The sequence below is a fragment of the Rhodnius prolixus genome, unplaced genomic scaffold, assembly GCF_049639745.1.
Source record: "Rhodnius prolixus isolate KJV_2025 unplaced genomic scaffold, Rpr scaffold_2, whole genome shotgun sequence".
NCBI lineage: Eukaryota > Metazoa > Arthropoda > Insecta > Hemiptera > Reduviidae > Rhodnius > Rhodnius prolixus.
The window spans coordinates 5,289,186-5,303,852 of record NW_027411592.1 but is presented as its reverse complement, the minus strand read 5'-3'; the positions used below and the strand labels follow the sequence as shown (position 1 = coordinate 5,303,852).

General features: G+C 33.6%; 1 protein-coding gene across 3 annotated transcripts in view; it reads right to left on the bottom strand.

Moving 5' to 3' along the window:
- Window positions 1-14,667, bottom strand: part of grn (GATA binding protein grain) — a 141,981-nt gene that overhangs the window by 113,385 nt on the left and 13,929 nt on the right. For all 3 annotated transcript variants that reach the window (XM_074120651.1, XM_074120652.1, XM_074120653.1), the window contains exon 2: window positions 13,986-14,162. In XM_074120651.1, the coding sequence (XP_073976752.1) occupies window positions 13,986-14,162 (177 nt within the window). The remainder of the gene's footprint in view (window positions 1-13,985; window positions 14,163-14,667) is intronic.

Below are 14,667 nucleotides of genomic sequence, written 5' to 3'. Positions count from 1 at the left end.
TTTTATTTTTTTAAATTGTCTCGGAAACTACTTTTCTTTTAATATTGGCGTTACGCACTAAACATTCCTCCATTAAGGTGGGTTAAATGGCTGCTAAAATTATAAGTTTGAAGCAAATTTATTAATCACGTACTAACCGACCAGTAAACTATTTTTATTTTTTTGTTAATTAACACGAAAATGCAGCTAGTATTTTCTATAAACTTTGCACATATCTACGTTCAATTAGAGCTAACATAACTGTACTTCTACTTCAACTGTTATAGCCCAGTTTTTTGGTGATGGTTCGGGTAGGCTTCCCCCTCATTTTAGGGTGTTCAGTTTTTCCAAACTTTTACATTGTTTACTCGAACAGTTTTTAGAGTTAATTTTGTAATTTTAGTAAGAATTAAGTAAGCTTATGGCGCGATAGTGTGCATAAGATTGCTTTTATTGGTTGAAAGAAGGATCTACAAAGGAATAAAGATGGTAATAAACAGAAGAAAGAAATGAAAAGAAGCGAATAAATAATCATGAAGCCGACAATTATTGTTTTTTGGGGGGGATTGCTTGTGGTTTTGTGCTGCCAAGAACGAAGCGAGATGACAAGAAATGCGAGTGGGCACGTTTCCATTATGTTCTGTGCGCATATGTGTGTGTGAGAACATACTGCATGTAATAGTAATAACAATAATAATATAAAAAATAAAAATAACAAAGATAAGAAAGGACAGTAATAATAAAAAAAAATATTAAAAATACACTGCCGTTATTAATTATTGTGGAGAACAAGCTAATGAGTGACTGAGACAGGCCTGTCTGAACGAGAGAGAGGATTCTAGCTTGGCCAGATAACCATCGTCAGTTTCGTTGGTTCCGCTCAGATGATAATCTACGATCTCTGCCGGAAACGGGGTTTCGTGGCGGCTTCCGTTACACACCACAGACCGGCCATTTTGTGTACTTTCGGCAGTACTGCTTATATGTAATTTTTAATTTTATTCTCTGTGAAATGTTTTTTTCCGAATTGAAGGGAAAACATTATGCGTAGGTTTTCTATTTTTGAAATACTTCAGCTTTATTAAGTGCAATTTCTTAATAAATTTCAATTATTAATTTTTTTTTTTATAAAAATTGCATTTTGGTGTAGTGTTTATGAGTGCGGACTAATAAGTGAGAGATCTGCAGTTAGTGTACCGCATGTAGCGGCTCTTTACTTATTGGATAGATGTTAATAGTAAGAGCTACCGCCCTGCGATCATGATACCTAATGCTCCGCCCCAATTCCAACCGAATGTGTTAGATCAATTATTTCGATTTCATATGTTTTTACAAAGAAATTAGATCAAGCTTTGGGAAGAGGAGATAGATTTAAGTCTGGACCGTATTTCCCGAGTTAGGTACACGGCAAGTGCCATTGCAAATAATTTGCTTGTAAAGGTCACAATTTACGGTAGGCCTACTACCATGCTATATAGATTATGAAGTAGAAGTTTCAGCATATTTCGAAGTCAATTTATCAATTGAATTGTTGCGATTACAGTAAGAGAATTCTGTTCACACCAGACTTGACTGCTTCTGCTCGTCTATGCATCAAATCAAGCAAAATTTACTTGTTTGGCATTTAAAATTAGATACCAAAACACTGAAAGGAGAGACTTGCTCCTTGAGCCGGATATTGAAAAGAGACAGAAAACAGAAAAATGCGAGGCTAAAAGTTCTCCATTTCTCTATATACACAGTTTAAATTTTGTATTAAAATAAACTTTAAGAGAGGAGACATGGAAGAAGTCTTTTATTTATGTTAAAGATTGGATGCTGGAATGTATTAGATAGCTGGCAAGAGAGATACACCAGAATGTCTTGTATTACATCAATCAAAGTGTAGTTCTGTTGATTCTGCCGCTTGATTTATCTATATACATTAAATTTCTAATATATTTTTATCTATTCTATTCTGCTGGTCTGTTTTTTTCTTTCGTTTAGTCCTTTATTTATTTATTTCCTTTCTTGTATCATCTTCTCTCATTTTCCGATCTAAAGATGACAGTTCCAAGTGAAAGAACCGACACTTTGCAGACCTGATCAGAAATCTTGTCTAGTTGCTCATTATTAATTTTTTTTTCTTTTTATTTAAATTCATAAATCTACATTTATCTTCTTTATATAATCATTCTAATTTTGTTTGGCTTTCTACAGTGCATCATTCTTTAGATTTTGTAAAATCAACTCGGACTAAAATTAAGGCTTTAAGTTTAATATAATAAAAAAAAAATGACTGGTAACACAACAATAATTATAAAACAAATTTCTTTTTATTAATTTGTATTTTAAATATTATGTAGTATGATTGCACATGATGGGTATGATGAATGAACTTCGGGGTTTGACACAATCGCAGTACTTGCCACTAAGTAAAGTAAAAGTAAAGTAAAGTAATTGCCTATTTTTTCAGGCGGGGCTTAACGTCCAACTACCAATTAGGTGTCGTGGACGGAGGCGACTAGCAAACATACTTTACTGTAAATTTCTTTTATTAACCATTAAATAAAATCCAAGGCCTCTAGACCGGGAATCGAACCCAGTACCACAATTCATATTAGCTTTGCAGGTCTCGCCTCTAACCGCTCGGCTATCGTGGCGCCTAAGTACTTGCCACTATTAGTAAGGACAAGAAAGAACAATATAAATAACTAGAAAAGAACCGACTAACATTTGACCCCAATAATTTGACAACCTAACTTAAAAGCATTTCCTCAATTAATAAAGGAACAATTAACAAAACGTACGTTCTAAACAATATTCTAATTATAAAAAGAAATTAAATAAGAAAAAAGAATCTCATCGAGAACTTAATTAATATTGATTTAAAATTAATGACCAACTAATTGTTCACTGATTATTAACAATATGATAAAGTTGATTTAGTAAACTCTCTAGCTATAATAATAGTATTATTAGGCAACAGTTAATTGTATAAGTGGAATGCAAAATACTAGAATGCTTAATTTCTGTTTTATTGCTATTGTTTTTATTCTATCTTTAATATAATTTATTATTATTTATGCTCAAGAACTTAGTTTTTATGATTACAAGGACTTGAATTTCAGAAATTAGGGAGTTCTGAGGATACGCACAGCGTTCTAATTAAAACTGTCCGGTAGGACAGTTGTATAAGGGTTGACCATCAAAAACTGCACGAAAAAGCGTAACGTTGAAAAACACCCAACTTTGACAATTTTTTTCTCTTTTTCTATAAAAGATAAAATTTCCAAATTTTCTTTAAAATATAGAGCAAACCCTCCTTTATGACTGTAATTTTTTTGCAACCACCCAGATCTAATAGGTTTCGAGAAAAAAGTTGCCGAAAATGAGCAAAAACGGCTTTTTCAAAAAATCTTCTTCTTCTTCTTCTTCTTCTTCTTGTTGTTCTTGTTGTTACCTTTTTTGTAAACAACGTAGCGCCTAAACGCGTGAACCGATTTTCATGAATGAGGTGTCATTCGATTCGGAATTTTATGTAGATGTGCCTTTTGGGGTTCTCGGCCCTGTACATCGAATGGGAGAGGAGTTAGCCCCCTTTATGTAAGGCCCCCTCCAAAATTATTATTACTAATTACTCTGTAAATCTTGGCCCGATTTTGATAAAATTTGATAGGATGATAGGGTTAGGGCTCCCCTACATAACAATAAAGCGACGATCTGCTCTTACACTTGTTAAGGGGAAGTATAGCAATCGTTTCAAATTATCGACACGTGAACCGATTTTCATGAATGAAGTGTCATTCGAATCAAAATTTTGTACAGATTTGTACTTTAAAAGTCTCGACGCTATGCCTCATAAGAAGGGAAGTTTGCCCCACCCAAATAAGGCCCTTTCTAAAACTATTATTACTAATATTTCTACAAAGCTTAGTCCGATTTTGATAACATTTAGCACGAAGAAGTGATTAAAGCTCCTCTACATGGCTGTGAAGTGCCATCATGCTCTTACACCTACTAAGAGGAAGTACTGCAATCGTTAAAATTATCAATGAGTGAACCGATTTACATTAATGAATTGTCGTTCGATTCAAAATCTTTGCCTTTTAGGGAGAAGTACTGTAATCGCAGTTTATTTTTCTTGCTCCTCTTAAAAGGAAGTACTGAAATCGCAGTTTAATTTTGCTATTTACGTAAAAATACCTTCCTATTTTATTCAAAACGCTTTCTCAAAAAAAAATGGTTATTGAGGATGGTTTGGGGACCGCAACTATAACCATTCTTTAAAAAGATCTCTCCAGTGGTAGTTACGGTTCCGATTTAACACCATATCAGGTTATAATGATAGAATAGCTTATTCCAAATTTTAAAAAAATCTGTAAAGCAGACGTAACTTTGCTAATAGACAAAAAGGAAAATCTATCCAAAAGGTACAAAAATCTCCTTAACAAAAACTTACAGTTTAAAATGTTAAGTATAAGGGTTGATTAAACGCCAAAAGGTACACAAATCAGCAAGTACCCAACATTTCATTAATACTTCATTGATATTATTTAAGTAATTTTACCGCATTAATTTTCATTAATATTTTTTAAGAATTTATTAGATGTCACATACCCTTATGCTGGCCAGTTCATTCATAATAGTTATAATTGTGATAAAATGTATATTATATCTCCTTAACAAAAACTTACAGTTTAAAAAGTTAAGTATAAGGGTTGATTAAACGCCAAAAGGTACACAAATCAGCAAGTACCCAACATTTCATTAATACTTCATTGATATTATTTAAGTAATTTTACCGCATTAATTTTCATTAATATTTTTTAAGAATTTATTAGATGTCACATACCCTTATGCTGGCCATTTTCATCTACAAAATATTTGTTCAAGTAGCACACCATTTAACTTAGATTGACTGTAATATCTATTTATCTATAATAATCAAACTATTAATCACTGGTGAAAAAGAAAACGTTATAAAAAATAAAAAAATATGAGGCTAAAAAATTCATAAACTTTTTTAAAAATTGCTTACACCAACTTACATCAATGATTTTATTTATTTTTATTTTTAAATAAAAATCGTCGGTTTAAGTTCATTCTTCGATAAAGTAATTGTTATTTTATGAAGTAGTCAATCTGGCTTTATCGTAAATAATATAGTTTTCTTCAATTACATTCTCCATCTAGGTGTTCTTCCCACAATGTTGTGTATATGTAATATAAAATAAATAAGATATGCATATTTTTAGGACAGCTAATTATTCCAGTATTTTACTGTAAGTAAAATTAGGGGAACTAAATTAAATTACAATTGAGAAATGAATAATTGTTGTTGAATAATCTACTTGTTATTAACTGTGTGTTATTTGTCCTCACGAATATTTCGGTAAGACGAATTCAAGACTGAAATATTGCTTTAAATCCTCCGTGATTCAAATTTAAACAGTAGCCGGCTCTAAATTTGTCTTTTTCTAATTTAACATGCATGTATATGTGACAACTTCAGAATCAGAAGAATAATTTGGAATAGAGTTAAAATAAAGTACCTATTTATACGAAGATATAATATACATTTTATCACAATTATAACTATTATGAATGAACTGGCCAGCATAAGGGTATGTGACATCTAATAAATTCTTAAAAAATATTAATGAAAATTAATGCGGTAAAATTACTTAAATAATATCAATGAAGTATTAATGAAATGTTGGGTACTTGCTGATTTGTGTACCTTTTGGCGTTTAATCAACCCTTATACTTAACTTTTTAAACTGTAAGTTTTTGTTAAGGAGATTTTTGTACCTTTTGGACAGATTTTCCTTTTTGTCTATTAGCAAAGTTACATATCTGCTTTACAGATTGGATTTTTTTAAAATTTGGAATAAGCTATTCTATCATTATAACCTGATAAGGTGTTAAATCGGAACCGTAACTACCACTGGAGAGATCTTTTTAAAGAATGGTTATAGTTGCGGTCCCCAAACCATCCTCAATAACAATTTTTTTGAGAAAGCCTTTTTATATAAAATAGGAAGGTATTTGTACGTAAATAGCAAAATTAAACTGCGATTTCAGTACTTCCTTTTAAGAGGAGCAAGAAAAATAAACTGCGATTACAGTACTTCTTTCTAAAAGGCAAAGATTTTGAATCGAACGACAATTCATTGATGTAAATCGGTTCACTCATTGATAATTTTAACGATTGCAGTACTTCCTCTTAGTAGGTGTAAGAGCATGATGGCACTTCACAGCCACGTAGAGGAGCTTTAATCACTTCTTCGTGCTAAATTTTATCAAAATCGGGTTAAGCTTTGTAGAAATATTGGTAATAATAGTTTTAGAAAGGGCCTTATTTGGGTGGGGCAAACTCCCCTCTTTATGAGGCATAGCGTCGAGACTTTTAAAGTACAAATCTGTACAAAATTTCGATTCATTCATGAAAATCGGTTCACGTGTCGATAATTTGAAACGATTGCTATACTTCCCCTTAATAAGTGTAAGAGCAGATCGTCGCTTTATTGTTAGGTAGGGGAGCCCTAACCCTATCATCCTACCAAATTTTATCAAAATAGGGCCAAGATTTACAGAGTAATTAGTAATAATAATTTTGGAGTGGGCCTTACATAAAGGGGGCTAACTCCTCTCCCATTCGATGTACAGGGCCGAGACCCCCCAAAAGGCACATCTACATAAAGTTCCGAATCGAATGACACCTCATTCATGAAAATCGGTTCACGCGTTTAGGCGCTACGTTGTTTACAAAAAAGGTAACAAGAACAACAACAAGAACACAAGAAGAAGAAGAAGAAGAACAAGAACATTTTTTGAAAAAGCCGTTTTTGCTCATTTTCGGCAACTTTTTTCTCGAAACCTATTAGATCTGGGTGGTTGCAAAAAAATTATAGTTATAAAGGAGAATTTGGAGTAAGATTTAAAGAAAATTTGGGAATTTTATCTTTTATAGAAAAATAGAAAAAAATTGTCAAAGTTGGGTGTTTTTCAACGTTACACTTTTTCGTGCAGTTTTTGATGGTCAACCCTTATACAACTGTCCTACCGGACAGTTTTAATCTTCGTATAAATAGGTACTTTATTTTAACTCTATTCCAAATTATTCTTCTGATTCTGAAGTTGTCACATATACATGCATGTTAAATTAGAAAAAGACAAATTTAGAGTCGGCTACTGTTTAAATTTGAATCACGGAGGATTTAAAACAATATTTCAGTCTTGAATTCGTCTTACCGAAATATTCGTGATGACAAATAACACACAGTTAATAACAAGTAGATTATTCAACATTATTTATTCATTTCTCAATTGTAATTTAATTTAGTTCCCCTAATTTTACTTATGGTAAAATACTGGAATAATTAGCTGTCCTAAAAATATGCATATCTTATTTATTTTATATTACATGTATACAACATTGTGGGAAGAACACCTAGATTGAGAATGTAATTGAAGAAAACTATATTATTTGCGATAAAGCCAGATTATTTATTACTTATTATTACAAACGTTTGACTACTACATAAAATAACAATTACTTTAACCGAAGAAAGAACTTAAACCGACGATTTTTATTTAAAAATAAAAATAAATAAATAAAATCATTGATGTACGAATGTTGGTGTAAGCAATTTTTAAAAAATTTTATGAATTTTTTAGCCTCATATTTTTTTATTTTTTATAACGTTCTCTTTTTTACCTGTAATCAATAGTTTGATTATTATAGATAAATAGATATTACAGTCAATCTAAGTTAAATGGTGTGCTACTTGAACAAATATTTTGTAGATGAAAATGGCCAGCATAAGGGTATGTGACATCTAATAAATTCTTAAAAAATATTAATGAAAATTAATGCGGTAAAATTACTTAAATAATATCAATGAAGTATTAATGAAATGTTGGGTACTTGCTGATTTGTGTACCTTTTGGCGTTTAATCAACCCTTATACTTAACATTTTAAACTGTAAGTTTTTGTTAAGGAGTCTAAACAGTGACCACTAAGTACACCCCGCCTTGTGAGCTAAAGCCTGCTGGAGCAAAGAGCATTACGGGCATAATGGCAGTCTAAGATTTACCCAAAAAACTATCACTTCGGCAAAAGGGATAGTTGGTCACAGGGCATTGCGTTTTCATGGGATTATTTTGGATCCACTCAGTCACAATGCAACCTCGTGAGCGCATCCTCGTTTCGTGAACGACAAATGAATTTTGTGTCCAGCAAAGCATTGAATGATTAAATATAAAGAGTCAAAGAGTAAAATATAAAGGTTTAGGAAACAGTGCCAAGAGTTTTGGTTTTTAGAAAAACAGATGTAGTCGATTAGGTTTGATCGTTCTTCTGGATTCACAGTGTTGCACGCTGCAAAATAGCTTTTCCTCAAAACAGGATAAAAATTGCACCGAATCAACGTGAAACAAACTTGAATCCCACGTTGCTTGGATTGCACAATAACTGCAAGTGGTGACTGCATTATACTGATAACTAAAGAACAATTACTGCTATTCACGATTATTGTCCTGTACTAAGCTTTGCAAAATTTCCTATTTTCCCGCATCTAAGTTTCTTTTGTGAAAGAAGAACTGGTAACATCACAACAGCTCTTGAGCAAAAATGACGCTGAACGACAATTTTTTGAAATTCACGTAAAATTCTAAGCTCTTTTTGCAGGATGTTTTCAAATGGTTAAAGTTTCGAATGAATACAAACCAATTTATTCAAAAATTAAAATAAACACATGCCTGTGGTTCGTGCCGACTTCCGTTATTAATTGCCTTTCCACTTCCTAAAGCAAATAATTGGTCACATACAAGTTGGTCAGTAGTGGAATCGCTGTGGGTTTGCCAGTGAGATTAGCAATACAGTTCATTGTGGCAGAAAGTGAATGAATATTATCAACTTATCAATTCAGTTATATAAATAAGATTATTTAATGATGTTGAAGACACGAAAAGAGATGCGTCAACTGGTTGATTTTTGTTTTATTTTTTATAAATCCCTTATTAATTCTTCCGCCTTTTTTTCCTTTCGTACCTGATATTTAACCATCTCCCCAGCGCGGAAGATCAGAGACTCCTTCCACATGGCCTGAGGCAGCACCGTATTCCCCAAGCGTCCTCTACCACAGCCGGCAGGTCGGTATCTTTTGATATCTAAGTAAGCGTGCTCTGATACGATATGATATCGGAATGTTGCCCTAGTCGTGGCAGCTCCTTATATCATTGTCCTCTACATGTCCACATTGGTTCCATTATTTTCTCTTCTCTAGCAGTTCTTTATTTAGGAATATTTTATATTAGAATTTATTTAGTTCATGTTTTATCAAAAATATTTACAGCAAAAGTAGAGCATAATGTTCAAGTTTTTCATTTAAAACAGTTAAAGGTTGATAATAATTAGAATTTTGATTTAAAAATCAAATTTTTGTCGAGAGTACATTTTATTGTGTATAATAACCGCTTTTTGATACGTGCGAAAGGTTGGGAATGTGCGACAGATTGAAAGCTAAGCTCTCTAACAGATTAAGACGAAACTTCCAATTCTAAAATTACTAAATTCATTTTTCATTTTTGTTAGTTTCCCCAAAAATGGCGCCCACGATTCTCTTTAAACTCCTTATTTACTTTATTTTATGTTTCTATTAATATTCGTCCTAAGATAATTCAGTGGAAGTGGTGTTTATAGGCTCCTATTGCACGGATTGTAAACCATTTAATGCCATACAGAACTAAATGGCTCTGATGTTCGGAGTTAGGAAAATGAGGAGACACTAAGATTCCCTGGAGTCTGGAAGGCTGGTTCAAACCAGATTAATGTTTTATTATTATATTTGTGTATTTAATCATGTTTTGATTTCGGAGTTTGAATATAAATATTTTTTGTTTAAATTTAACAAACACAGCTCACTAAATATGTCTAACAAAACTTTGCTGATTGAATTGGTGCAACTAGCGGCCTATAAGTGAAGAAAATGAAGCCGAGCTAAGACTGCCCTGGAGATTAATGAGCGTGCACCTGGTTTGCGACCTTGAGATCTGATCTAATATGTTCTGCGTCCGGGGTCGTTTCAAAGGTGAGTGCACTTAGCTCTCTCCCAAATATCCAAGGCATTTAATGATGGGTAGCAAATCATTAGAATTAAATACTCTGAATCATCGTGACATCTTTAAATTTCTAATGTGTTAACGAAAATTTTATTTCTGTCATTAGAATAAATAGTGTAAGCTAATTGAAACGATTTCAATAGTATATTATTTAACCCGTATGAAAATAAAATAGAAGCACAAGTGGGTTTGAAGTATTTCTTTATTGTGGACATGAGTAAGTTGTAATGAACAATTTGTAAAACCATTATAATATCCAGTTGATGGTGTAAAACCTGAAAGTAACTTGCTTTGGTTGGCACCCAACCAGCGGGTAAACACACTTGACGCTCAATGTGGGCTGAGTTCACTTATACTCACACATTAAGCCAACCACTGTAATACTGAGCTGGTCCAGTGGCTTTTGCCCATTGGTTGTACATTCTAGTTTCTGCAGCAACCCTCTTTCTTTATGAAAATAAAAACGAGTTTTTAAAATCTGGTGTGAACCCCGCCCGAATTTTTCTTCCATCAGTCCTCAAAGTATTCTCCTAACTTCGGATCATTTACTAAATATTATTTGGCATATATCTATAAGTTATTTGGACGGAGTGTATGACTACTTGGAGAAGGCCTTCGGAAGTTTAACCGGAACTCAAACCAGAGTGCGGCACGATAACCCGTTGGAGTGGTAAGAGATTTAGATATTCTGATCAAGTATCCTAACATACACCGATATAGGCGTTTTGAGCTAAAAAAACGTGGAACGCATTCCAGCTAAAGGTGACTTCGGCTGTTGACTCCTGTAACTCTAGTGGGCGAATGAATTCACATGAATGATTCGAATGAATCATTGGCTCTTGTTTTTACAAGAACCATTTTTGTATTCGGCATATTATCTCTTCCGGATACAAGTGCCACGCATTATGATATCCCCACATCTTTTTCTCCTACTGCAGTCTGCAGCCTCTGTGAATCAGCCTGAGGAGATGTTTTTGAACATATCGGTCTTATACGGCCTCGTAAATCACATGGGACGTAAGATTAGGTTGGCAAGACCCGCGGTCAATTGACGGCGAGTCACATAGATGGCATACCATTTGTCCTGACCAGAGGGGCTACTGGGAAGACTTGTACCTCATTGGGTCCAAAGTAACTAGCTCACCAGCCGAAAGACTACAAAGGAATGGTTGTCAGGACTGAATGGATGAAATAACACAGTGCTGGATGTCCAGCTGTTATTAAAAAGGCCTCAACCCTTCGTTGAAAGTGGTTTTTTAACCTTGCCAACTAATTGTATTGAATGTTTCTGCGAAGTTTGATATTATTGATTCTTATAAGTAACCCATAGAAACGTTGTAGAAGGAGCAATATATAATAATAAAAAATAGAAACCTATATCTAGGTTGTACATTATGGATCGGTCTATAATATATTGACAGAAAATAAAATTGCCCTTTTATTGTTGCAATAAAAAAGTAATTACCCTCGCGTGAGTGTATCGCTTGTTGTAAAGTTCGATATGGAAACTGGTGCCTTCCTCAGCGTTAAAATACGAAAATTACCTCTTTTTTTCTTTTTCTCAAATATCAATATACCTACCTATATTTTTTTTATTGTGTTGAAGGTATTGCGTATTGATTGAGCATTAAAATTAATATTAATTTTCAAAACAATAGGAGATTAGGATATAAAATTGTTGAAAAATTTAACAGAAGAAAACACAAGAAGAAACACTAACACAAAAACGAAATAAGAAATCGATTTCATCCCTGAAAAATCACTAATTTTTAAGTATTTTTAATAATTGTATTTTAAATTATATGGAATTTGAATTCTTTTATATCGAGATGGTTTAAAAATGAAGATGCGGATTAAGTTTTTATCCCGAGGTAATATATCAATGAAGCAATCCCTAAACGCGAGCGAGTAACAATTTTTGACAGTTTGCTAGACTAATTGATGTAGGCAGTCAGGATTTCTTCTAACCAGCTTTAATGATGTCTAATCGAGCTCGATTGCGTGCGCTGAGGACGGTAAGCTTCCACCCTCTACCCTCTTGGTGGAGGGTTAGTGGAGGAGCTTTGTCGATTCATTTGTGAGGGCAGAACCATTTTTACCCTGCTAAGTTTTGCATTAAGTCCAACAGTACAAAAATGCAATTAAAATTCTAATTCACCAAAGTTCCTCAAACTAAACGAAAAAAGCGTACATTTATATCAGGTGGAAAGCTGGCTCTACAATTTAGTAGCCGGAAAAGGTTAAGATCGTGATGAATTAGCGCGCTTGGACTTGTAGTCGCTTTTGATCGCAATCAATTCAACGTTTCAAAACAATAGCTTTACATTTTTGCATTTGTTATTTCAAGTAAGTTACAGGAACATCTAGAAATTTTTATCTAACTGATTGCTTTGTTGTAAACTGATTTTGAACAAACTTAGTATTCTATAAATAATAATATAGTAACTAAAATGGTAGTAATATTATTGAGGCAGTAAATCTTTTGCACCTATTTCTAGAGGAATCACCGGAAAATCTATTTTCTTGGGAAAAAAAATACAAATAAAATATAAATCTTTATTTAACGAATAAGATTTCGGAAAACCGTAGGAGCCAGTTACAGATACTTTGGTACCTAATACTCAGTTGCATCTCTCGGGAGTCCGATCCTTTTTATGGTATGTAGTTGACCGTGTCAATGCATCTTCTAGTTTTATATTTTCCACTTTCCACAGTCACACGGACCATAGCTCTTTAGGGCCTTCCTTCTACAACATCTGTATATAGTTTCTTCTCCTGCGGTCATAGCCCAGTCCGGCACCGGTTTCTACAATCCGTCCAATCACAGTTTAGTATGCGGTGGATTATAGCTTTTCTGGATTTATACTTTTGCTGTTCAGTATTGAATAATTGCAGAGTAGTATTTACTCTTGTTTCTGAATTCTTTTAACCTCCAACTGGACTTTCTACGTTTAAACTCCCAATTTTTTTTAGAAAGCAGCTAGTATAGGAGCGCAACGATGATCACAATTATCCTGGCCACCAGATTAGGATGGGCCAAGAGACCTCTACTGGCTCAGGAACCGCTGGTTCCATTTTCCAATATTAGGAGGTTAGTTGTGATAAAACATTCTGTTACTTGTGGTAGTCCTTTTTTCTGTTTATCATAGTTAAATTACATAGTTTTTATTTATTATTTTTAATTGTTCTCTTAAAAATTCAAAATTAGGTTAATTATTTTGATTTCAACATGTTTTAACCGAAAAAGTGTAAACTGTAAATTAGGTTTGAAATAAAATACCAAATTGTGACTTTTTCAGATTATCTGTTGCAATTGTCGCTGGTGGAGCACATTTATTTGACCATATTAATCCAAACCTTTGCATTAAAAATTATTGTTGGACTATTTCTGGACAAGTCAATTGATAATTTTTTAGCGTTTCTCTTTATGAAAGAGCTTAAAAGAGATGGCCGTCTGCCATAAAAAACGTTTGAGCAGAGCTTTAGCGAATTGGACCCGATTATCCTGGTTTTAGGTTCAAGGCCTGACCAAAAAACTGGCCCATTTCTCTGAACTTAGAATGAAGGTTTAGACCTAGAAACAAAATGTCTTTGGATTCCTCGACAAAGTAAACGATCTAAAACTCTAAAAATGGGTAATTGGGCAGATTTTGAGACCACTGTGTCTACAAGTGGGCAGAAATCGTTAGGCCTCTTCACTTTTGGACCGTTCCTAGCATTAGATTATTCGATAGGTTTCTTAGACGTTACTAACAAATTGTTTTTTACTGAAATTTTACTGAAGCAAATGGCTTTTTATTGGTAATTGCTCAGTCTGCCCGTATGAAAAAGAATCGTTGGATAAAAACAGTCAGCCAAAGTGAAGCTTATGAATTAAAAACTTAATAATTGTACTCACTGTTTTGTGGGGGTGCGTAATGTGGTATGTGATGATAGTAAGGTGTGGGTACTCCATGGTACTGTGATGGTTCGATGAGGCCACTGCTAGTAACATCCGCTGGGGCCTGCTCTTCGGCACGCAGAGCCTCCTGGTACCAGCCGCGTTCAGCGGCCGCTGAAGATAACTCCATCATTTCTGAAAATTGAGAAATTTAAATATTAGGATTATATTCAAAAATGAACAAAGATCAAACAAGTATTTTGTAAAAAATCAACTCAGTAAGCGCTAGAATGTTTATTTTTCAATCTGATTTAGGAATGCGCAGTCAGAAGGTATGGACTTTGTAGCGAGGTCTTGGAAGAATTCGATTGTACCAGTGTACATATTCAATCATTTATTACAGTTGTTCGGTTGTATTGATGACTGTGATTTACTGCTAGAACTGACATCTTGCATGTTTTAAGACAGATTTAGCAGAGGATGAATTACGCCTCAAGATACATACGAATTATTTGTGGTGCACTGTGAAGGAATTCGAAATACGTAAGAGAACTGCAATACAGGATTTTGGAGCAGTTTGCAATAATTAATAGAGCTTTTTTGGAGGCAGTGAATTACTGATTACCCTTCGATTAGTGTACTTGCTTTAATATTCTTTGCAGTATTATCTTGCTTGATGAGCTTTTTTTAATGATCCCTT